This window comes from Ahaetulla prasina, chromosome 6 (assembly GCF_028640845.1).
Source record: "Ahaetulla prasina isolate Xishuangbanna chromosome 6, ASM2864084v1, whole genome shotgun sequence".
In the NCBI taxonomy this organism is placed as follows: domain Eukaryota; kingdom Metazoa; phylum Chordata; class Lepidosauria; order Squamata; family Colubridae; genus Ahaetulla; species Ahaetulla prasina.
In genome coordinates, this window is record NC_080544.1 from 36,593,659 (window position 1) to 36,619,332 (window position 25,674).

The 25,674-nt window shown below is 41.8% G+C and overlaps 1 protein-coding gene across 3 annotated transcripts in view; it reads right to left on the reverse strand.

The window, feature by feature from the left end:
- The window catches only part of ADGRA1 (adhesion G protein-coupled receptor A1), a 471,200-nt gene that overhangs the window by 218,401 nt on the left and 227,125 nt on the right, over positions 1 to 25,674 (reverse strand). For 2 of the 3 annotated variants that reach the window (XR_009155704.1, XM_058188058.1), the window contains exons 11-12: positions 23,918 to 24,082; positions 15,375 to 15,578 (exon numbers count right to left, since the gene is read on the reverse strand). Coding sequence is in view for 2 of the 3 variants with exons in the window: in XM_058188058.1 (XP_058044041.1) it covers positions 15,375 to 15,578; positions 23,918 to 24,082 (369 nt within the window). In the remaining variant the exon portion in view is untranslated. The remainder of the gene's footprint in view (positions 1 to 15,374; positions 15,579 to 23,917; positions 24,083 to 25,674) is intronic. The other variant, XM_058188059.1, reaches the window with a different exon arrangement.

Genomic DNA, 25,674 nt, shown 5'->3' on the forward strand with positions numbered 1-25,674 from the left:
TATTTACCATCATACTGCTCCTGAAAGAGTTTAGCAAGTCAGCTGTCTTGTCTCACAATATATAAATCATCTGGATAGTCCATATGGGGAACTCTTACAAATAGCTTTTCCATTACCACAAAGTCTGAAATTTTACATTTTGAAAAATCAGGAAGATTAATTAATTATCCTGGCAGCAGGTGCAAATTTGAAAAAAATCAATGGATTAGACTGGGCACACATCCATTGATAAAGAGGATAAAGATTCACCAGGACAAACAAAAGAAACACTATGGCAGTTGCTGATAGAATTGGCCACTATTTATAAAGAAGATTATAAAATAAATTAGAAAGCCCAGGGGATAGAGTAGAGTAGAGTAGAGTAGAGTAGAGTAGAGTAGAGTAGAGTAGAGTAGAGTAGAGTAGAGTAGAGTAGAGTAGAGTGAGGATGAAGATGATGGTGATGAGGGGGAGGGGGAGGGGGAGGGGGAGGGTGAATAGAATAGAATAGGATGAGGGTGAAGCAAGAAATATTGACTATCTTCTGCGCTATTGGAATTAAGAATTCATAACCTTCAGAACTTTGCTGAAGAAACAGAGTGAATCTTTAGTGAAAACGGTGCTTTAGGGCAGTGGTCACCAACTGGTGATCTATAGACCACCATTGATCTGCAGAAAAATTATTTGCGTTTTTTATATTGCACTAAATCAGGGGTCCTGGGCTGGGCTAGATACATGCAATGAACGTTTGTGTTGCTGCAGAGAGTCTCCCCCTTCAGGGTCTTTTTGTGTGGGTTGAAGGGGGGCAGAAATTCTGACTTGGGGTCTGCTTCAGCCTCCTGGTGCAGGGCTTTGGGCGAAGGCTGGAGGGAAGTGCCACTGGTGGCAAGGAGCCAGAGGATCTTGTTCCAGTTGGACTGCATCATGGCCTGGAACTGGCCGACCATCTCAGCCTGCTGAGCCTCCAGGCGCCGGCACCTGGCCTTGCACTCCCGCAGGTCTTCCCTCTGCTTGGAAAGCCTATGCTCGTAGTCCTCAGTGAGGTGCTTCTGTTGAGCCTCCTTCTCAGTCAGATCCAATTTGAACTGAGCCAGCTGTTTTGCCAACTCTTTCTCATGGTGGCTGCTTAGCTCCAACAACTGCTTCCTGTTGGGGCCCTAAAGAGCCCAGCCCCTCGACATGAACATTAAGTTGGCCATCTCCACTCAGTCACATGACCACCTATTCACCCCCACCTATCCAGTCATTAGGCAAATCATATTAGTGGTCCACAGGATTTAAAATTATGAATTTAATGGTCCCTGAGGTCTGAAAGGTTGGTGACCCCTGCTTTAGGGAATAAGAGAGAAGATGGTGGAAAAAGTCTGAATGGCAGAGGAGGAGGTGCAGTTGTGGTCTCCTAGAAGACAGAGAGAGGTCATGAGGAAGTAAAGCAAATGTGGCTCATGAAGTGTATTACTTATCATGAGCAAAGATAAGGGATGTGACAGAACAATTTTCAAGATTTATAAGGTCTTGTGACAATTAAACTTCCTTGCTATTACATCTGGGGACAAATTATAGAGCAAAGAACAAAAGTAACAGTATCTTATCACTAACAATCTAGAAATAAATCTCCAGGCTCAAATAATTTTTTCATCCATCCTTTCAGACTATGGGAAAAGACTGAAAAGCAAGAGAAACATCCTGCAAAGAAATGGGTGGTTATGGAAGAGGTGATGGGACAGATTTGATCTGAATTATCTGAATGGTGGACTGCTGGCATGGGCCTAGGAGTAGTTCACAAAAACTGGTTAAAAATTATTTTGGCTGAAGCAGCTTGATAAGGAGGCTTTTTTTTTTTACAATAGATTCAGAATCCTGCATTTCTGCTGAAAATATGGAACAGAGGCAGAATAAGCTAAACTTCTAGCATAGAAAAGAAACTGTGATTTAACAGACATAATAGAAATCTGGATTCCCATGACTGGAAAAAAGAAAATGAAGACACGATTTGTTCAACGGGATCTGAATAAAAAGGAATGGAAGAATTGCAGTATGTTCATATGAATGAATTTGTTCTTATTGTTCAGAGCATGTGGGTTAAAGTAAGTAGAATAAATGCTACTTATGTCCACGATTTTTCAAGGTTGTTTAAAATGGTAATAACATCTGTTGGCATCAAATGGCCCTTGCAGGAAATTTGTGACTTATTTTCTCCTTCTGACAGTGCAGGAAGGCATAAGAGAATTAGTTATCCTTGCCACAAGCAGAAGGAAGGGGATGGCTTTGAAGGACCGGAGGAAGAGCCTTCAAAGGCAGTGGTCAGAAAAAAGGTTCTGAGTCTGGGCCAAGAAAGTAATTTGAATAAACGTCTCGGATAAGCCCCTCCCTAGTTCACATGATAATAAAGGAGGAGAGTAGAAAGTGCATTCAGACTTGCAACATTCGGTTACCATAACGTTTATAATGAAAGTAGGACTGACACTGCCTCAATCTGAGTGGTGTATAGAAATGTAAATAACTGGAATATTAGGAGAAGTGCTTATTTAATATTCAAGGCTTCTTTTTTATTATTTCAAGGGAAACTAAAATAGAATGTAGTCAAAACGTATTTTGGATTTTAAACAATTATATTTAGTGGGCTCAGATTAATAGTACCACAAAAGGAGAAATCAACAGCAATACACAGCTCAAAATAGGTGAACGTTATTTTAAAAAGGACGTGCCGAAAGAACAATCGTAAACAATTCTCTGATGGTGTGAGAATGAGAAACTAGGATGAAGTTGCCATAACCTAAAAATGGAACCGACACATAACAGAGAAGACAAAAGCCAGGAATCACATCAAAAATATCTCTCCAGGAGGTAGATAAGAAGGAACCAATTCAAAGGACAAATGTCATCAGAAGATGGACAAAGGCGGCTGGGTGCTAAACACATGTAATCCCTCTAATCCTACAGAGAGCTACCAGTTTTCTGAATCAATAAAGCAAGTATTTTTGGAGATAAAAGGGGTCCTGGAGCCTGCCCACTCTTTGAGTTGCCCTGGATCTGGCTTGCTTCCAGACGTTGTAGGTGCTCCATCACTAGATGTAAGAAGAGAATGGATAGACATTTGTCTGAAATAGAACAGGGGATGGAGTAGAAGATCTCCAAGGTCCCTTCCAACCTTTTGTTCTGTCATTCTATTTAGTCAGTGGTCGGTTTCAATTTTTTTTACTACCGGTTCTGTGGGTGTGGCTTGGTGGATGTGGCATGGCTTGGTGGTTGTGGCTTGGTGGGTGTGGCAGGGGAAAATCTCCATTCCCACCCCACTCCAGAGGAAGGATGCTGTAAAATCTCCATTCCCTCCCCAGTCCAGGGGAAAGTTACTGCAAAATCTGCATTTCCTCCCCATCAGCTGGGACTTGGGAGGCAGAGAATAGATGGGGGTGGGGCCAGTCAGAATTTTTACTACCAGTTCTCCAGAACTGGTCAGAACCTGCTGAAACCCACCTCTGTAGTTAGTCCTTGGAAACCTAGTTGAGAAAGATGTGGGTAAGTGGGGATAAGTATGTATGTGAGAGAGATAACAAAATACATAATAAACAGGAAAGTTTTACTGCCAAACCTGACATGTCTCAGTGTTTTGTTGAAAGTGATTTGTGTGTATTCCTTATTCATTTCCTGATGTTGATCAGGGCTGTGTGTCTTGTATACTGTAGCCACCCCTATCTAGAAAGCCCAGGTGGAGAACAGGGGAGGGTGTTGTTGTGTTGAGAGATTCACAAGCCTCAACAGGCTGGGTGTTGATGAGTGAGTGACAAGTCAACCCTGGACATGTATGTAACAGGTCAACATAAGAAGCCAATATCTTGTAGCTATATAGAAAGATTCCTGCAAGTCCCTTGGACTGCAAGGCAATCAAACCAATCAGTCGTAGAAGAGATCAACTCTGACTGCTCTTTAGAAGGCCAGATCTTGATCTTTAGAAGGCCAGATGAAGCTCAAATACTCTGGCTACCTAATGAGAAGGAAGGACTCACTGGAGAAGAGCCTAATGCTGGGAAAGATTGAGGGCAAAAGAAGAAGGGGACGACAGAGAATGAAGTGGCTAGATGGAGTCGCTGAAGCAGTCGGCGTGAGCTTAAATGGACTCTGGGGGATGATAGAGGATAGGAAGGCCTGGAGAACTTTGTCCATGGGGTCGCAATGGGTTGCATGACTTCGCAACTAACATCAACAACATATAGAAAGAAAATGTAGGTGATTTTGTGTTTTTCAACAAGAGAATTTTCTACTAGCTAACTGATGTTATGTGCCAGCATCCAAATTTAAACATTATTTCTGAATTTTTAGGAGGGACAGACATTTTGGTGGATACCCAGAAAGATGTCTGTGAGTGCACTGGGTGATCACATGTGACACATTGAGGACTGCAGAGTTAGCATTTTGCAACTTTCAATTATTACTGAATATTAAAAAAAAATTCTAAGTTAATCTTCAAACAAGTTTCTCAAAGGTAATCACACTGCAAGTAAAGTCCTGTTGCAAAGCCTATTAGTGTACAAAGGAATAAAAGTTATTCATTTATTTGGAATGCAAAATAATTTTGGTGTGCATTACATCTCTTCAGTGAAGTGAGTTGCTTAAGCAGATCATTGCCAATCCTGTGGGTGAGTGTTTGAATTTATAAATAAGATCACTGCAATTATCTGAGCCTTATCAGTCAGACTTGAGAGCTGAAATAATACAACTTCAGCTGTACTAGTGATTGGCCCTTTATCAGGTTATGCGGAAAGTTAATACATTTATCCATCAATCATAATATTCTTTGGGGAATTATTTCAAGAGGTTAGGTATTTACAGTGGTTCCATTCCTTCTTCAGTGGAAATTATTTCCAGTTGGTGGAAATAGGGTTGGTCCCTACTGAGATGTCACAGAGCTCAATCTTTTCCTCCTACCACTTAATAGCCACTGGAGGAGGCCATCTTTTAGCTAGGATTTGATAATCCGATAATACTAATAGCAGCTTTATATCTCTGGGCCCTACCTGAGATGAGAAGATCTTGTTCTTATTAGCGCTTGCGTAGTTTATTATAGCATGCTCTATGTGGGAGCATCCATAATGATCACTCAGGGCTTTAGATGGACTGATATGTGGGAGCACATGACACTTATGCTACAAGTCCCGCATTGGTCTTTTATAGGCTTTTATGAACAATTTAATGTGCTGATTTTAACTTATAAATACCCTTGTGGCCTAACATCAACGTATCTTCAGCACTACCCTTCAGCCCCACCAATTTGACCTTTCTGGGAAAATGAACCAGGGTTTTCCACCTTTAAAGATATCTAGGCTGTCAAATCACTTTTATTTACAGAGATTGCAGCTCTCTGGAATGGCCTCTCCCTGTTACCCCCTAAACTTATCTGCTTTTCAAAAGTGTATAAAATGAAGTTTTTCCAGAAGGCATTTGAGAAACAATTGTTTTTATTCTTGTATGATATTAATGTTTTCACTGTGTTTTAAAGAGGACCACAGAGGTCTTAATGGTTTGTGTACTTCTAGAATACAAGAAAGAAGTTTGGTATAGTGATTAACACGTCAGTCTAGAAACTAAGAACCTGTGAGTTTTAGTTCCACCTTAGGCACAAAGCCAGATGGGTGGTCTTGGGCCTGTTGTTTTCTCTCAGGAAACAACAGGAGGAAATGGCAAACCATTTCTGAAATCTTGCCAGGAAAACTGCAAAGGTTTTGTCCAGGTAGCTGCCAAGAATTGGGCACAATTGAACAGAAGGAATAAAGATCTGTAAAGCTATAGGATTGTGGCAGGGTATAAATGTAATAAATAATTCAGCTTCTAGTTAATTCCATGGTGGCAGTAAGAGGTAACTTTTTCCTTTCTTTGGTTTGGAAAAGTGAGTTTTCTTGCACAGGTTGACATTTTGCTGACACTTGTTCATTCTGCACGTTTTTTTTCTATTAGCAAGCAAAAAAGACAATTGTAATTATTACTCATGAGTTATGGATTTTTGCTAAATATAGCAAGCTGTGAAAATTGCTCTCTTCTGAGCTCTTTTTTCAATAGTATGATAACTTGCATAGCCATTAATAAATGCAAAGTTAGTGGAGATTGTCGTTATTCTCATTTCACTGTCTGCAATGTCAAATTTGTAAAGGAATCCTACAAAAATAGAACAGAACCCGAAACATTTTGGGGTTATTGTAGATAACATATACAATAATGAAATGTATAACACATTATTATTATACAATAGAACTATCTGGCAAACATATCATGATCAAGAACTTAATAACATGTTTCTAATCACTAATATTTATATGTTATTTCTATAATAATGAAGAAATAAAGTGAGCAGGTTTTCTTACAATAAATCAAAGACATATCTAGTTATAGGCATTAGCACAGTGATGAAAAATACACAACAGAAGTCATCATTCATTTCCCTTTTGCACAATAGCTCAAGACAGCACTCCCTCCTATTTTTCTCCACAACAACAATCCTGCAAGGTAGGTCGGGCTTAGAGAGACTGATTAACCCAAAGTTGTCCAGTCAGCTTCTGGGGCTGATCCTGCTCCTAATCCAACACTTTAGCCAATATACACATTGGCATATGGCAGATACACAAAACTACTTTTTAGCACAAAAATGATCTTCTAGTTAACCTCCTGCTCAACGCAATAGTCCTTATTCCATCCTGGACAAATAGTTGCCCAACCTATTCTTGAAAACTTTAACAAACATAGCAAAAGAAAACAAGTGGTGGAGATAAGACAGTTTCATGTTAACTCTGTGGCTAGAATAAGAATGTTGAGCTATTATGTAGCTATGCATGGAGGTATGTATATGTTTATAGTATATGTATATGTTGGAAGAAATCCAAGTGGTGGGATTCAGCCAGTTCGCACCACTTTGGAAGAACCAGTTGTTAACTTTCTGAGCAGTTTGCTGAACTGATTGTTGGAAGAAATCATCAGGGCAGAGAACCAGTTGTTAAATTATTTGAATCCCACCACTGTTTATAGGTACACCTCTATTCCCTCCACTGGCTTCAGCAACATAAGAAAAGGGTATTTAAACATCCTTCTCTGATCCTGTACAATGCACTTAGCATTGGAAAACAGCTTCCACTGGAATAAATAGATAATTGTATGTGTGTTAACTCAAAATTAATTAGAACTCTGGGAATTGCAGTCACATAATAACTAGAAGACGTTAGGCTGTGGAAGGATAAATTAAGAAGGATAGCTTGAGTAAACCTATGCTTTATTCAAGACGTTTTAGAACTCTTTATGTGTTGCTTTTTGATAAGAAAATAATGAAATTCTAGTGACACAGTAAATGTTTAAAAACTATTTTTTCTTACTTAGTGGTTTGGGGACAATGTTTTAGGAAAATGTCTCATTTTCCAGTGGAGTGAGTTTACATAATGTCATAATCCATTTACATTCCAAATATAACTATTTCGCTTTAAAATGCCCTTCCATAGCAGTAAAAACAACTTGAATCCCAGTTTAATGGTATGTTTTTCATAAAGAGGCATGTTTCATTATAATTTTTAAATGTTGTTTGACAATTGTAACGACAGTTTTAAAAGTATTTTGTTCTCTCAAATGAGGCATAACAGTTTAAATCTGGCCAGGAATCTGACTTGAATAATTCAAAGAAACATGACAATAATGAATAAGAAAAGATTAAACCACTAAAGCCCTTTTACTGTGATTACTGCAGTATTTTTTAATAGTCTTTCAAAACCAAATGTCTTGTTATAGTTCTAGATAAATCCTAGATGCATAAGCTTGATCCTGGGAAGTATCGGGAAAGAGCAAAGGAGATAGACTATAATTGTTTTCCTTTAATTTGTAAAGACACAATATTTTGTCATAACAAAAAATGACATATTTTATAAAATGGCATATGTTATGCACGAATATACTTTTGAAAAACATATGTTCCTCAGTCTGAAAAACGTGTCCAACCCTACCACAAAACAATTCTTATCTCAACACAGAAAAATGCTTAGATATGAGAAAGCACAATTTTTTGGCTAACTATATAAAATTTGACTGCGTTCTAAATAAAGGTACGGTATATGCCGTAAGGAAGCCTATCTACTGTTAAGCTGAATGAAGGTTTTCTCTTATCTATACTTCAACCATAGGCTTAAGCATGGGATGTGAGATCCTACTGGCCATCTTAAAAAGTAAAGGTTCCCCTGCACATGTGCGCTAGTCGTTCTGGCTCTAAGGGCGGTGCTCCTCTCTGTTTCAAAGCTGAAGAGCCAGCACTGTCCAAAAACGTCTCCATGGTCATGTGGCCGGCATGTCTAAACACCAAAGGCACACGGAGCGCTGTTACCTTCCCACCAAAGTGGTCCCTATTTTTCTACTTGCATTTTTACGTGCTTTCGAACTGCTTGGTTGGCAGAAGCTGGGACAAGCAATGGGAGTTCACTCAGTTACGTGGCGCTAGGGATTCGAACCGTTGAACTGCTGGCCTTCTGATCAACAAGCTCAGCATCTTAGCCACTGAGCCACCACGTCCTACTCACAGTGGGTTAATTCTGGGTTCAAACATCCCTTATCTCCATTACAATTTTTGAGATTTAATTTGGAAGTACACAGAATCCATATATTGTAGTGTTGCTCTTACCAAAACACCCGACCCTAAAATGTTCATCCAAGACTGATTTGCTTACCATAATTACGATGAAAGGATTTTCATGAACGTGCTTATCTAAGCTATACCCAGTTGGACTTCGCTATAATTCTACGAGTTCCTTGAAATACATCCAAGATGTCCAAAGTAAAAGAAAATTTCATGGGAAATTGAGATAAACAAACAACAAGTATTTCTAGGAACTATGCCCTAATTAACAGAATTATGATTCTAATTGTAGAACCCTTCAAACTGCTATATGTTCCCCAGTAAAACAGTATTATTTTCAAAACAGCATTACCATTTGCCAAATTATGTTGATGAACTAGGAGCAGTTTCATTAACGTGATTTTTTTTACCATTAGGTAAAGGTAAAGGTTCCCCTCGCATAGTCGTTCCCGACTCTAGGGGATAGTGCTCATTTTTGTTTCAAAGCCAAAGAACCAGCACTGTCCGAAGATGGCTCTGTGGTCATGTGGCCGACATGAGTCAACACCAAAGGTGCACGGAGCACTGTTACCTTCCCACCAAAGGTGTCCCTATTTTTCTTGCATTTTTTACATGCTTTCAAACTGCTAGTTTGGCAGAAGCTGGGACAAGTAATGGGAGCTCACCGCATTATGTGGCGCTAGGGATTTGAACCACTGAACCGCCAACCTTTCGATTGACAAGCTCAGCATCTTAGCCACTGAGCCACCGTGTCCCCTTTTTACCTTTATCTTTCTCCAAATATAACAACTATTATGGGTAACTATTCAGAAAGATGCTTTTCTCATAATGCTCCACCCCTCTGAAATTTTTTCTAAGGCAGTCGTCTTCTTTTGTCACTCTTCAAATCTTAGCACAAGTTGTTGGAAAAGATGGCTAGTGCTGTGTATATTTTTAAAAAGGCCCTTGAAGATGACATGCCAAACTTTTGGAAGGACAGAGCCACTTCATTGCCGTGAAGAGCAATTTCAGAAAGGCCATTTCTTTCAAGGGCCTCCAAACAAAAAAAGATATATTCATTTATTTATCACATTTATAAAACCACCCATCACACAAATGTGAATAGAATATAACTGCAAATCTAGTCATAGCACTTTTTTCTTTTATTAAATCCTGATACTTAGTTTTGTTCACACTAATCAAAAATTTAATTGTAGCCCCCTCCCGCTTTTGTGAGGGTTAAAGTGAAAACTAGAGTTTCCCTGACCAGAATTGATGATAATGTTTACTACTAACTGCCACCTTATACCAAGCTTGAGAAAAGCGAAATATGGTATCCACTGTAAGGGAAAAAATCAACGTTGGATATAAATTGCTGTGGGAGAAGAAGGAACTGAATTCTCATACAGATATAGAGAAATCAACTGCTTAAGTACTTTTACACCAATATGCAATAAAAATTCTTATTTATGTATCATGCTGAGGATGTGGGCTGTTTCTGAGTTTGAACCCCAGCCCTTTTATTAAAATATAAAATATTTATAATTTGAAAATAAAATATTTATACTTTTGTTTGCAAAGCTGTCTAAGTGTCTCACACAACTTAATCTACATCAGTAACACAAGAGCATGTAATAAATGAAAAAGTCATAAAACCATTAGCAATCCTAATTAAAGAAATAGCAGGAAATGTTTTATATTAGAAATGTTATTTTTAATAACAGACATTTTTATAGTTTTTATATACCACCGTGATCTTACTGTAAAAATTTATTTTTCCCGACATCCAGAGCACCACTGCTACAAATTGTAATAAATTCCTTAGCAACTTCTTAAGTATAAAAGATCAATGAGAAAACTGAAGTGGGATTCAATCAAATGCATATAAATGGGTTTCAAACTGTCTTATCTTTGACTCCAATGTGGTTTTCATTCAAGGACTCAAGTAAACTTGGACAGAAGTCAAGTAAATTCAGATAATCTGTACTATTTACTCAAGCATATTGAATTGTGATGAAATCAGAGTGTAATGTATTACTGTAAGTTTTGGCGGGAGTTTTAGGCGGGAAATATCTCGTTCCTGATTGGTTGCAGCCTCAGGCTGAAGTGTATATAAGGAGAGGTTTTTCTCCAGAGTTTTGCTGGGTCACACTATATTAAAGAGCTGTTGTCACTAACCTGGTCTCCTGCCTCGTCAATACCCGAACTTAACATTGGCGACGAAGGTGGGATCTTGAGGCAGAGCACCAGAACAGAGCTGAACTCACTACGAGAATCAAACCCAGCAAGGTGATAGCGAATGCAGCGATGACCGGCTACACGCCACCCACTCCGTTTGACCCTGCTCAGGAAACATGGGGAATATACATGACCCGTTTCGAAAGTTTCCTGGAGGCAAGCGAGCTACAGGAGTCTCCGACAACCGTAAGCGGGCTTACTTCATAAGCCACTGTGGGTCCGCAGTCATCGCCGTCGCAGAAGCCCTGGCGGAGCCAACACCGCTACACTCCGTGTCGTGGCAGACCCTTCAGACCCTCCTGAAGAATCACTACGCACCAGCCCGTCCAAATCGTTCGGCAGTGCGAGTTTGGGAGCGCAGGCAACAAGAAGGCGAGTCTATCAGCGACTACATGGCAGCCCTGAGACAAGCCTCCAAGCATTGCAGTACCGCGATCTGGACGAAGAGCTGCTGGAACAACTTATACGGGGTCAGAGACATCCGTTTGAGGAGGCGGTTGCTAGCCAAGAGCAACCTGACATTGGCAAACGCTCTGGACGAAGCCAGAGCCCATGAGATGTCCAACCATGCAGCAGACACCTTACAAAGCGACTCACGCCGATGGCGGGCGCAAAGCCGAGCACAGTCCACCACGAAGAAACCTATCGTGAGTCAACCAGCGAAGAGGAGGAAGAAGTCCACTACACCGGAAAATCGACAAGGAAGACCCGGAGGAATGCGGAAGTTGCGGGCGACATCAGCGCCAAAGATGTAAGTTCAGGGCGCCATTTGCGGCGGTGTGAAAGGAAGGGCACCTGGCTCAAGTCTGCCGAGCACCCCAACCTTCCGCCGAAAATTCAAATCGGCCAATCAGAGCGGCTCTGAGTCAGAGATGCAAACCCACATTCCGCGAAATTTCAAACCAGCCAATCAGAGCGCGAGATCGGCAAGGCGACCGCGATTGGCCAGGAAAGAAAGAGCGCGAAGTCAAACCGAATGACTGTTACCATAGACCACGCAGCTACCCGCATCGAAGAAAAGATCTTCACAAACCCGACAATTGAAGGCGTACCGTGCCGACTGGAAGTAGACACAGGATCAGCTATCACAATCATGTCCTGGGACACTTTTGTGAAAGCCTTGCCGCACATCGCAAAGCGCAAGCTACAGAAACAACGGCTCCGGGTGCAGGATTACCAGGGCAACCGCATCCCTGTTCGAGGGACAACGACCGTCGAGGTCAAGTCTGGGACATCGAAAAGACCCTGCCCATCACGTTAGTCGAGGAACCTTGCCAAGCTTGCTGGGGCTAGACTGGTTCAGGCGTTGGGAATGGGGTGACTGGCGTCCACGGAGCGGATGCAACCTGCAAAACGCCCTAATGGAGGAATTCGCAGGCGTATTCGAGGACCGTTTAGGCAAGTACAAGGGACCCGTATCTCCTTCAATTTAGACCCCCAAATAGCTCCCATTAGGTTAAAGGCAAGGAGGGTTCCTTTTGCACTCAAACCTAAAATCGACAAAGAGTTAGATAAATTAGTCAGCCAGGGGATACTAGTGCCAGTTGACCATGCCAAATGGGAGGCGCCAATCGTCACCCTATAAAACCAGGCGGGTCCATAAGAATTTGTGCTGATTACAAGGCTACCTTGAACAAAGCTTTCCAAAAGCGCCCCTCCCCAGTTCCAGTAGTGCAACACTTATTGCACTCACTAGGGCACGGACAAGTTTTCGCCAAATTAGACTTGGCACAAGCGTACCAACAGCTACCCGTAGATGCTAGCACAGCTGAAGCCCAGACCATTGTAACGCACCGGGTGCCTTTAAGTGCACCCGGTTACAGTTTGGGGTGAGTGTGGCCCGGGCTATTCAAAATTTGATGGGCGACTCCTACAAGGGTTACCGGGAGTCGTGCCCTATTTCGATGATGTGTTGGTATCAGGGGAAGATTTAAGAGAACTGGGGAAGCGATTAAGGAAAGTTTTGGCCATTTTTAGGACGGCAGGATTAAAAGTTAAAGCAAGCAAGTGTCAGATAGGGGTCGAATCTGTTGAATTTTGGGCTATAGAATAGACAAAAAGGATTCACCCACTGAGAGCAAAGTCAAGGCGATAAAGAGAGCCCCAGCACCCAAAAACAAGACAGAACTCCAGGCTTTCCTGGGTCTGGTAAACTTTTACGCCGTGTTTTTAAAAGACAAGGCAACCGTTGCTGAACCGTTGCATAAATTGCTTGGAAAAAACACAGTTTGGTCGTGGGGGAAGTCAGAGAATAGGGCATTTGAGGCAGTAAAAAGTTTGCTATCAAGCGATAGCCTGTTAATACAATACAATAACAGGCTGCCGTTAGTATTGGTTTGTGATCGTCCCCTATGGAGTAGGAGCTGTACTTAGCCACAGACTCCCAAAGCGGCACTGAAGCCCCTATAGCGTTCTATTCACGAGCGATGTCCCGGCTGAGAGAAATTACAGCCAGCTAGATAGGGAGGCTCTACAATAGTGTCAGGGTGAAAAATTTCACGAATCGTTTTGGGAGACTTTGACATTATCACTGACCACAGACCGCTATTGGGCTTACTGGCTGGCGACCGCCCAACGCCAGTGGCACTATCACCCCGACTGACCAGATGGACTATCTTTTGGCCGCCTACTCTTACAAACTACAGCATCGACCTGGAAAGAGCTGGGGCATGCGGACGCACTGAGCAGATGCCCATTGCCGGAAATCGAGGACCCTACTCCGGGCACCCCGTTCTACTAATTGACTCTTGGGACTCTGGGCCAGTCACATCGCAGGAAGTGGCTCGGCCTCCTACCGGACGTTGTCTTAAGAACTGTAATCGGTTGGGTTCAAAGGGATGGCCCGCTCACCGGGCGACGTTTAGAGAATTTGTAAAGAAAGAGAATTGTCTGTGCAAGGGGTGCCTGCTCTGGGGGATAGGGTGGTAGTTCCAGAGAAGCTGAGAAAAAGTCCTGGAACTACTGCATGAGGTCACCCAGGAATTGTAAGGATGAAGGGCTAGCCAGGAGCTATGTCTGGTGGCCCCTAATGGACAGGAAATCGGTGACAGGGTTGGCCGATGCCAGGTATGTCAGGAATCCAGACCACTACCACCTCGGCCCCAGTTTTGGAGTGGGAGAAACCCCAAGGCCCTTGGTCCCGCATACACATTGATTTTGCCGGCCCTTTCCACGGCCAAACATTTCTAATTGTGGTGGATGCATTCTCCAAATGGCTGGAGATCATCCTAATGAAATCCACAACCGCGGGAGCTGTCATTTCAGCACTAAAACACCTCTTCGCCACGCACGGGCTACGGACACCCTCGTGTCCGATAACGCCCACAGTTCACGCAGCATTATTTGAAGGGTACCTGGCTGAAGAGGGCATCCGACATGCCCTCTCAGCGCCGTTCCACCCTGCGTCGAACGGCCTTGCTGAACGTTTTGTTCGGAGTGCGAAGAAGCGCTATCACGGCAGCCCGGAGACTGGCAGGCACAAATCGACGCATTCCTAACCGTCAACACAGGACCCCTGTGTGGCCACCGCCGCAGCCCAGCCGAGCTATTAATGGGCGGAAGCTAAGGTGCCCGCTAGACCGGCTACACCGAACTACGTGCAGGGCGGGTTCAAAACAAAACCAGATAGAATCCGGGAATTAAACATAGGAGACTCAGTGTGGGCCCATAATTATAGCGACGGCCCAAACTGGAAGAGGGGATAGTCATAGACAAAACGGGCCCCAAATCTTATCTAGTGGAAATAGACGATGGCAGAGTTTGGGCGCCACATAGATCAATTAAGAAACAGATTGAGCGATAAGGCAGAATTAGGCGAGACAGCCCTGACTATGATTTAATTAACCCCACAGCTGACTGGAACCGAGAACAAACAGAAAGCATAGAACCAAACAGAGACTTATCTGAGCCAGGCGAGGTCCAGCGACACCCTCAGGCCTCTAGAGGACAGCAGGTCCGAGCCGGCGAATAATCCAGGGCGGATGGCGGGAGGAGGAGCTCAGAGGAACGAAAAGTCCCTCCGGCAAGCTCGACTCAACTCCAGAAAGTGAACTGCGCAGGTCCGGGAGAGTCAGGAGGCGCCACGTACCTGCAGGACTACGTAGAAGTAATATGCAAATATTGGCAAAGTGCCTTCTGGGAGGGAAGGAGTGTAATGTATTACTGTAAGTTTTGGCGGGAGTTTTAGGCGGGAAATATCTCGTTCCTGATTGGTTGCAGCCTCAGGCTGAAGTGTATATAAGGAGAGGTTTTTCTCCAGAGTTTTGCTGGGTCACACTATATTAAAGAGCTGTTGTCACTAACCTGGTCTCCTGCCTCGTCAATACCCGAACTTAACACAGAGAATAAAAATTAATGCTATAAGATTGAATTATATCTAAAACATCTAGCTTTGTGCCTTTGAGTAAGTGTGTGCAGACTTTGCAAGAAGATAAAATTTTCAGCTAATGAATATGAAAAATCAGAAGGAAGTTTAATCTATCTTCATTTTTTAATCTTTATGCTGAATATTAATTTTAGTACAAACATTGAAGATTGTTCAAAAATATAAATACAGTATACATTCATTGGTTATACCACTCACCATGGAAGAGAAATTCACCAAAGAGGTATTTTGATTTCCAGGGTTGCACTTAAAATTCAAGGGTTGGTCTGTCTCTCTGCTCTTTGTGTCAGAACTCAGTGACCTGTCCTGATTAGCAGGTAGTTTTTGGAAAGCAATACAAGTCATGCCCATGAAAACGGATGGCTTGATCCAAAATGCTTCCAGAGCAATATTAAGAGAAACCTGCCAAAACAGATGTGAAAAATCTTATATTTTAAATGTTTGGTCTTTTTATGTCCATATTTAATATACCTATAAAATATATACCCCTTTGAAAAGCATTCAAATAGACCTTTTTAAATCTCAAAGATTGAATTTACCACATTGTTATATTCAATGTTTTACTTATGAAATATGATCACAATTTTATGTAATCATCAAATCCTTTGTTATATTTACACTTCAGTTCCACTTTGCCACCAGTGTGTGGAAATAGAACAGAAATTACCCCACTGTAAAACAGAGTACTATGTCAATAATTTGTCATGGAAGAATCACCAGAAATTAGGAAAGAGATCTTTAAGAGGATGGTATAGGAACAGGTTCTCACATAATCACAAGCAGTCAGTCTGATAACAGGTATGTCTATTACTAAATTACTATTACTAAAACAAGAGAGGGTGGAAAAAATTCCTCCTGCCTAAAAAAGAGTGGCTTGTAACAGTAGTGAAATCCAAATTTTTTTACTACCGGTTCTGTGGGCATGGCTTGGTGGTTGTGGCATGGAGTGGAGTGGAGTGGAGTGGTAGGGATGGCTTGGTGAGTGTGGCATGGGAAGGATACTGCAAAATCTCCATTCCCACCCCACTCTGTGACCAGCCAGAGGTGATATTTGCCAGTTCTCCGAACTAGTAAAAATTTCCACTACCAGTTCTTCAGTACCTGTCAGAACCTGCTGGATTTCACCCCTGGCTTGTAGCCTGTAATATTGTTTTGGAAAAGAAAAGAGCTAAGAATTTAAATGTTAAATTTAAATTAGCTTCCATTTAATAAATAAATAAATAAATAAATAAAGGGCCTCTGTGGCTCAGACTGGTAAGACAGTCTGTTATTAACACAGCTGCCTGCAATTACTGCAGGTTCTAGTCCCACCAGGCCCAAGGTTGACTCAGCCTTCCATCCTTTATAAGGTAGGTAAAATGAGGACCCAGATTGTTGGGGGCAATAAGTTGACTTTGTATATAAATATACAAATAGGATGAAGACTATTACTAACATAGTGTAAGCCGCCCTGAGTCTTCGGAGAAGGGCGGGATATAAATGCAAATTATATATATATATATATATATATATATATATATATATATATATATATATATATATATATATATATATATATATATATATATATAAATATATATATATATAATGTTGATTTCATATATACCAGTTACTAGAATTCTTTGATAATGGTTTTATTATTTATACATAAGATCAATCCAAGGAGAAATCCTCAGATTTCAGGGAATGTATAATTCACACTATATGAAGAATCTGGTAACTTTAAAATAATTCCAAAATTATTTTAAATTTTAACTTTAAAATAATTCCAAAAAAAGGAAGGAGTGGTTGGTATTTAATGGCAGTCACAGCTGCTGCAGCAGTTGCAATAGTTGCCGGAATTTTGGTTACAGCTGAATTAGGGGCTGCAAGAGGATCATGGCCTGTTTAATATCAAAGTCAGAGTGACAGGAATATAGGAATAGGCAGATCCTGTTTGACAGGCTTCTCCAGAAATTCACAATCAGTAACAGAATGAGAATAGAATAGAGATTTCGTAGACTTAATAGAGTTAGATATTTTTATGTAATTTATCTGCCACCCATCTAGCCATAAGGCTACTCTTGGTGGCTTGCAACTAATATAACAATAGCAAAGCACTGAAACAATAAAAATAAATGATGGAAGTACAACATGAATTGAAAGATGGGTGGAGGGGAAGCAGGAAGTGCAGGGAGGTAAGTCTAGCAGCCATCTCCAATTTGGTACTCCTCTATTGGGTTCCCAGGCCAACCAGCAGATCCAGGTCTTCAGGCCAGAGTTCCTTGTCAGGATACACAGCATGAGTAAGGGTGGGCTTAATTTAGTAGGACAACACAGTAACCTGGACCAATGCCATGGAAGGTTTTAAAAGTCATTGTGTTGCCTTGTTGCAGACAAGAACTTTCTTGTGCAGTTAACTGATCACAATTAGAACAGACTGCTATATTAAATTGGCCAAGGGTACAATACATCAGGCATTGGTTATGTTATATTCTATGAAAAGGTTGTATAAAAGTCTTGAAAGCCAAAGGTATCTTATACAGTAGTTGGTTTTCAGCTTGAAACCTTCAGCCCTTACAGCAAATACACAAAGATCAAATAAAATACCAGTTTAATACTCTGATATTGCTATAACCAGGAGTGAATTTGTTAAGATGGTTTATAGTTTAGGCAAAAATCACAGAATGCTATAAATATTTAAGACTTTGACTCAACTCGGGTCACCAAATAGATAATCTTACCTCATTCATTCATTCATTCATTCATTCATTCATTCATTCATTTATTTATTTCTGCAAAAACATATGGACTAAAAATCTTGATCAGGGCAAATCAATAGATGCAATTTACATAGACTTCTGTAAAGCTTTTGACTCTGTAGTACATGACAAACTTCTCCTAAGTCGGGGGAGGCACCCTAGACCTGATTTTTATCTCTGGCCAGTGGTCTAATGATCTGGTTTTAAATGATTTAGTTGTTGAACCTTTGTCATGGTCAGATCATTTTCTCCTTCGTCTAGACTTTCTGACCGCTACCCACCACCGCAGGGAGACGGAACCAATGCGCTGGTTCCATCCCAGGCGCCTGATGGACCCGGAGAGGTTCCTGACGGAGCTTGGGCCGTTTCCCGAGCACCTGGCCCACGACTCGACTGAAGAACTAGTTGCGGCCTGGGAACGGGCCGCGGCTGGAGCTTTGGACCGTGTCGTGCCTTTGCGGCCTCTGACCCGGCGTCGGTCTCAACCAGCTCCTTGGTTCTCCGAGGAGCTGAGGGAGATGAAGCGCCGGAGAAGACGCCTAGAGAGTGCCTGGAGATCCAGCCGCTCTGAGGCTGACCGGACACTAGTTAGGTCCTATAGTAGGACCTACCTAGTGGCAATGAGGGCTGCGGTTGCCCACGCTTCCTCCTCATTGCGTCGGCAGATAACCGCCCGGCCGCCCTGTTTTGGGTGACCCGCTCGCTCCTTCAACAGGAGGCGGGAGGACCCCTACAGGCGTGCCGAGGAGTTTAACGGTTATCTATCGACAAAATCGTTCAGCTTGGGACGGATTGGATCAAAATTGGGTAGATCAGGCGAGGTTCTGAGGCCCGTCTTGTTGAGGTGGTTTGGGATGACTTTGATCCTGTGACTCCGAGGACATGGACAGGTTGCTGGGTAGGCTGAAGCCACCACATGTTTACTGGATCCGTGCCTCCTGGTTAGTACTGGCTACTCAGGAGGTGACACGAGGCTGGCTCAGGGATTACAAATGCTTCTTTGCGGGAGGGGTCTTTCCTGCCTTGAAAGAGGCGGTGGTGAGACCCCTCCTCAAAAGCCTTCCCTGGACCCAGCTGTTTTAGGAACTACCGGCCAGTCTCCAATCTTCGCCACGGCGAAGGTTGTAGAGAGTGTGGTGGCATGTCAGCTACCCCAGTACCTGGATGAAGCTGTCTATCTAGACCCGTTCCAGTCCGGCTTCCGGCCCGGATACAGTACGGAGACAGCTTTGGTCGCACTGGTGGATGATCTCTGGAGGGCCAGGGATAGAGGTTACTCCTCTGCCCTGGTCCTATTAGACCTCTCAGCGGCTTTTGATACCATCGACCATGGTATCCTGCTGCGCCGGTTGGAGGGGTTGGGAGGCACCGTTTATCGGTGGTTCTCCTCCTACCTCTCTGATCGGACGCAGACGGTGTTGACAGGGGGCAGAGATCGACTCCAAGGTGCCTCATGTGTGGGGTGCCGCGGGGTCAATTCTCTCACCCTCCTGTTCAACATCTATATGAACCGCTGGGTGAGATCATCAGTGGCTTTGGGGTGAGATACCAACTGTCGCTGATGACACCCAGCTGTACTTTTCCACCCGGGCCACCCCAGTGAAGCTGTCAGTGCTGTCCCGGTGTCTGGAAGCCGTACGGGTCTGGATGGGGAGGAACAGGCTCAAACTTAATCCCTCCAAGGCGGAGTGGCTGTGGATGCGGCACCTCGGTACAGTCAGCTGCAGATGCGGCTGTCCGTCGGGGTGAATCATTGGCCCCGATGCAGAAGGTACGCAACTTGGGCGTGCTCCTGGATGGTCGGGTGGCCTTTGAAGGCCATTTGGCGACCGTCTCCAGGAGAGCATTTTATCAGGTTCGCCTGATCCGCCAGTTCGTCCTTCCTGGACGGGATGCCTTATGCACAGTCACTCATGCTCTGCTACTCGCCTGGACTACTGCAATGCTCTCTACATGGGGCTCCCTTGAAGAGCACCGGAGACTTCAGCTAGTTCAGAACGCGGCTGCGCTGGTTATTGAGGAGCGGCTCGGAGCTCCCACATAACACCTATCCTCGCAGACTGCACTGGCTACCTGTTGTTTTCGGGTGCGCTTCAAGGTATTGGTTACCACCTTTAAAGCGCTCCATGGCTTAGGACCGGGCTATCTACGGGACCGTCTACTGCCGGCTTCTATCTCCCATCGTCCGCACGCTCCCACAGAGGGACTCCTCAGGGTGCCGTCAGCCAAACAGTGTCGACTGGCGGCCCCAGGAGGGCCTTCTCTGTGGGGCTCCACCCTGTGGAACGAACTTCCCCTCGGACTTGACAATTACCTGACCTTAGGACCTTTCACGAACTTAAAACTTATTTATTTCATATGGCTGGACTAGCCTGATTTTTATTTTTATTGGATGGGTTTTAAAATTTTGTTATTTTATGGGGAGTATGTTTTTAACATTTTGGGCATTTAAATTAGTTTTTTAAGGGATGTTTTTAATTATTGTGTGTATTTATATTTTATCTGCCTGTTCACCGCCCTGAGTCCTTCGGGAGAAGGGCGGTATACAAATTAAAATATTATTATTATTATTATTATTATTAAAACTAAAATCCTACGGCATCTCAGGACCCCTCCACAATTGGATATCAGCTTTCCTGTCAAACAGACAACGAGTGGTCAAAATAGGCAATGCGCTATCAAATCCTGTTCCTGTCAATAGCGGCGTTTCACAAGGCAGTGTTCTTGGACCAACACTCTTCATGTTATATATTAATGATCTCTGTGACTATATTACAAGTAATTGTGTACTCTTCGCTGACGATATTAAACTATTCAACACTACCAACAATACAGCTACCCTATCAGACCTTGACTTTGTGTCGGATTGATCAAAAACTTGGCAACTCCAAATCTCAACCAGCTCTGTTTTACACATTGGGAAAAAGAATCTGAACACCAAATACAAGCTTGATGTACATTACCTTGTAGATGACCCTCACCCCGTTAAAGACCTCGGAGTTTACATATCAAACGATCTAAGTGCCAAAGCCCACTGCAACTACATTGCCAAAAAGGCTTTAAGAGTTGTAAACTTAATCTTGCGTAGCTTCTTCTCCAGAAAGATTACACTACTAACCAGAGCATACAAAACATTTGCTAGACCAATTCTTGAATACAGCTCGCCTGTCTGGAACCCACACCTCATTTTGGACATTAATACAATTGAGCATGTCCAGAAATATTTTACAAGAAGAGTTCTCCACTCCTCTGTTTACAGCAAAATACCTTATACCACCAGACTTGAAATCCTGAGTTTAGAAAATTTAGAACTCTGCCGCCTTCGACATGACCTGAGTTTAACTCATAGAATCATCTGTTACAACGTCCATAGATGATGACTACTTCAGTTTCAATCACAACAATACATGAACACACAATAGATTTAAGTTTAATGTGAACCACTCTAATCTTGATTGCAGAAAATATGACTTCAGTAACAGAGTTGTTAATGCCTGGAATGCACTACCAGACTCTGTGGTCTCTTCCCTTAATTCCAAAAGCTTTAACCAAAAACTATCTACTACTGACCTCACACCATTCCTAAGAGGTCTGTAAGGGGCGTGCATAAGAGCACCAACGTGCCTACCATCCCTTTGATTGTATTCAATTTTATATAGTCATTACATTATTATGATTATATATATGCTTATATATCATATAGTTATTTCATGCTTATGCTTATATATACAGTTGTGACAAAATAAATAAAATTTAAAAAAAATAGTATCAACCAAGTACCATTTACACAGTTTTCTGGGATTTATTATTGCAGCTGAAATAATAAATCTCTTGACAAAATTAGTTCCTATGATACTACATTTCTTATTTTATCTGCAAAAAATAATTTGATTGTATAGCTATTAAATTCAGTATTGCCTTCAGCTCTTGGCCATAAGCAGTAATACAGTACAGTAATTCTACAATAAAGAAGCCTATCAGAAATAAGTTTTACAATAGTGCTTTGTAAGTCTCAAGTACTCACAAGTACAGAAGAAGTCTCAAGTACTTCTGCAAGTATCTACATCAGAAGATATCTGTACATATAAGATTACAAAACTTCCTACAAGAAGTGTTTTTCCTGTACAATACTCATTATATGAATGATGTCTGAGGTTTTCACAATCTAGAAGGCAGACTAGAGGCTTGGGGCCTGCATATAACTGAATAGGTTCCCATCCAAAAAGATATCAGGAAGACCCTTCATTTGCAGTCACACAATCAATATATATCCTGTGGTTCTGCATTTGTGAACATCCTAGAACCGTGATGGCAAACCTATGGCACACATGCCCAAAGTGGCACACGGAGCCATGTCGCCTGGCACACTAGCCGTCATCCCATCCCAGCTCCACCGTGCATGGACACGTGCCTACCACTAGCCAGCTGGTCTTTGCACAAGGGGTGGGGCGCATGAGCGGGGAGTGCTCGCATTGCATTTTGGGGGTTCATGCATGTGCCCCCTGTGCCCCATTTTGGGCCTGGAAGGCCTCCTGCACCAACCTGGAAGGCCACGGTGTGGCTCAGGCTGTAAGACAGCCTGTTATTAAACACAGCTGCCTGCAATTACTGCAGGCTCGAGTCCCACCAGGCCCAAGATTGACTCAGCCTTCCATCCTTTATAAGGTAGGTAAAATGAGGACCCAGATTGTTGGGGGGGCAATAAGTTGACTTTGTATATAAATATACAAATAGAATGAGACTATTGCCTTACACAATGTAAGCTGCCCTGAGTCTTCGGAAAAGGGCGGGATATAAATGTAATCAAAAAAAAAATGGGGCATGAGGGCACTGTGCGAGGCCCCCCACATCCTGTTTTGGGCCTGGAAAGCCTCCTGCACCAACCTGGAAGCCAAAATGGGCTGCGGGGAGGACCAGGGCGCATGTGCAGCAGGGAGGGCCACATGCACAGGGGACACCTGCATTGCATTTGGGGAGTCTTGGCACACAGGTGTGCATTCGGACACACGCGCGTACACTTTGGGCACTCGGCACCAAAAAGGTTAACCATCACTGTCCTAGAACTAAGACTATGTAGCAGGACTAATATCATTCTGGCTGAATGGATTACTTCGGAACATGTTTTTCCTTAAAGCCTCAATTTTATCATGAGGATTCATGATAGATCATGAAGATATTTTCTTTTAAAACTATGTAAAGTACTTCACACAGTGCCAGTTATAGGGCATTTTTTAACTGTAAAGTACACATTTCACTGTCAATAGCTTGTAAGAGATGCTGTACACAGATTGTGAAATCATGGCTATTCAGTTCCTGTATCAGTTTTAAGCCCTACTGAATGGTACTGATTTGTAAGGCACTTCCTATTATATGGCAGAACCATGTGGTGTCAGACAGCTCGACATCACTGTATTTTTCTTTGTCAAGGACTATAGACGGTTGCAAAGTGACTTGCTTTCTTATACCAAGGACATTCTGCCCTTTGTGCATGACATTTCCCACTATGAATACACATTTCAGCTATACTGTTCAGTTTGCAACAACTGTGGGGAAAAGCTTGCCTGGCTTGACTTTCTACCTGTTTGTTCAATGCAGACTTGCCAGGTGGTTATAGCCTTTTAGTAACTTCATTTAGGTCAATTAGAATGGCAAAATATCTATTCACATACTGTATCTTACTCTGGTTTCCCAGGTGAAAACCTTCCTGCCCAGCCAATTGCACCTTCTGCTCTTTCTGGCTTATTCCTTGGCTGTTTCTTCCACTAGTTATTAACTGGGATCCAACTATTGTGCTTTCTAGTTATAATTCTGTAATTTAAAATGAAAATAAGTGGTACTTTACCAACTGTTTTGCTTTGCTTAAATCCTTTGTAAATTCTGGCAATGAACAAAATATGTGAGAAGTTATAAAATTGGATGAGTATGTAATGTAACCAGAGACATTTTTCAAGGAGTGTCTGCTTCTTCCTTAACAAATCAAGAAGCCATATATAATAATACCTTTGATACAACTTGTGCATTGGTCCTCAGAATTTGATCTGAAATGCTTGCCACACACTGTACAATTCTTGCACATGCTTTTTTGTCCTTTTGTGCCATCCATAATACATGGTCATCTACCAACATTATATTGCTGGCAATCTCTATGACAGCATCTGCAAGCTGCTAAGAGAAAAAGACAAAAGGGAAAAAAGAATATAAAGTATCTAACTTCTATACAACATAAGGCAAAATTGAAAACAGCTGTATTTCGGTATTCTGTGAAGCATTCAGGAACTACCTGTTCTAGGAACATCTAGCTTACATTTCAGTTTGGTAATCAAAAGATTAAATTGATGGATATGCCTCTTTGCAAGTCAATGATTATCAAGTCAAAACTATTTTAGAGTTACATGAGTCCAAGCAACTGTTCTGTTGAGAATAGGTGTTTCTTAGAGACTTTTCAGCAATAGTTTTAGCAATATAGATTAAAAAAAAAATATCCCTGAAGCAAACACTAGAAATTCAATTGTAAGAATTTGATCATAAACATTTTTTTAAAAAAGCAATAATTGTAGCTCATAGTAATGCAAAGGCCAAGTTATATATAAATGATATATAAAATAGCAATGCTAATTGTTAAGCGTCCAACTTAAATGGATTAGGTTTTGTTGGAACACTACTCTCATAAGAAGGCTTATGTATCTTCATCTTCAGATAAATACATACTTACAACTGAGAGGTAATACTAATAATTGATTAGGCTATGCATTGGGAACAGCATTGGTTTGACTATAGATAATACCTGATGTACAAAAACTTGAAAAAAACATCTTGGTGGCTCAATTCAGAAATCAGCCCAAACCATAGTTTTCATTTCACAAAAATCAAACCCCAAATCCTTTCTTTAATTCCAAATGAATGGTTGGGTTAAGTTTCAATATGGTTACTCCTTATATTTGCATCTAATATGAACCCATCCACTATTTAATGGCTAGTTTCTCAAATCACACGTTTCTAATTGGTGAATAAACCACAATGACTGAATTCACACAAACACCAGCAACCCAAAGTTAAAAACAAACCACAATTTAATGTGGTATATACCATCAAACATAGTATTCAAAATCAAATGACATTCTATTAAAAACACTTTTATAGTGATTTTAAAAATAGTAGTAAAATACTTTTGATTAGCACATTAAAGGAAAATGAAATATTTAAACTAGATTTTTAAAAGTTATTTTTCATTGACAGATTACAATAGTTTTCTTAATAATAAGTTCACTTCATTTAAAAACTTGTTCTTCAAAAACATATAGTCTGGTACCTAAACTATTCTTAACACTTTACCTCTTTTTACTTCATTCAACATACATATAAAAGATCTTTTAATGGGCACTAGAATTGAGCACATGGGATTACTACACTTTAATGAGCTGGGGATACATGTTTGAAGTGGCCCACAGTTAATTATCCCATAAGCTCCATGATTATTGGACCACATGGATTATCTCAGTTCATATTCTACAACATGAAACACAACATATTGCAACACTTGACCATCATCATGTTTGCTTCCAAGATAACACATTTTCCCCCAGAAGTACCAGTTAAGTCATTTCTGCTTATAGGTTGACAATGTAAGAAACATCCAAGAGTAGAGAAAAGATCAATCATAAAGAGTCCCTTGGTGAATCCATTCAAGAATATGAAGTAGAATAATCCAACTGCTCCAATGGCTTCCCGCTTTTATTTTATTCATTTTCCCCCACTAC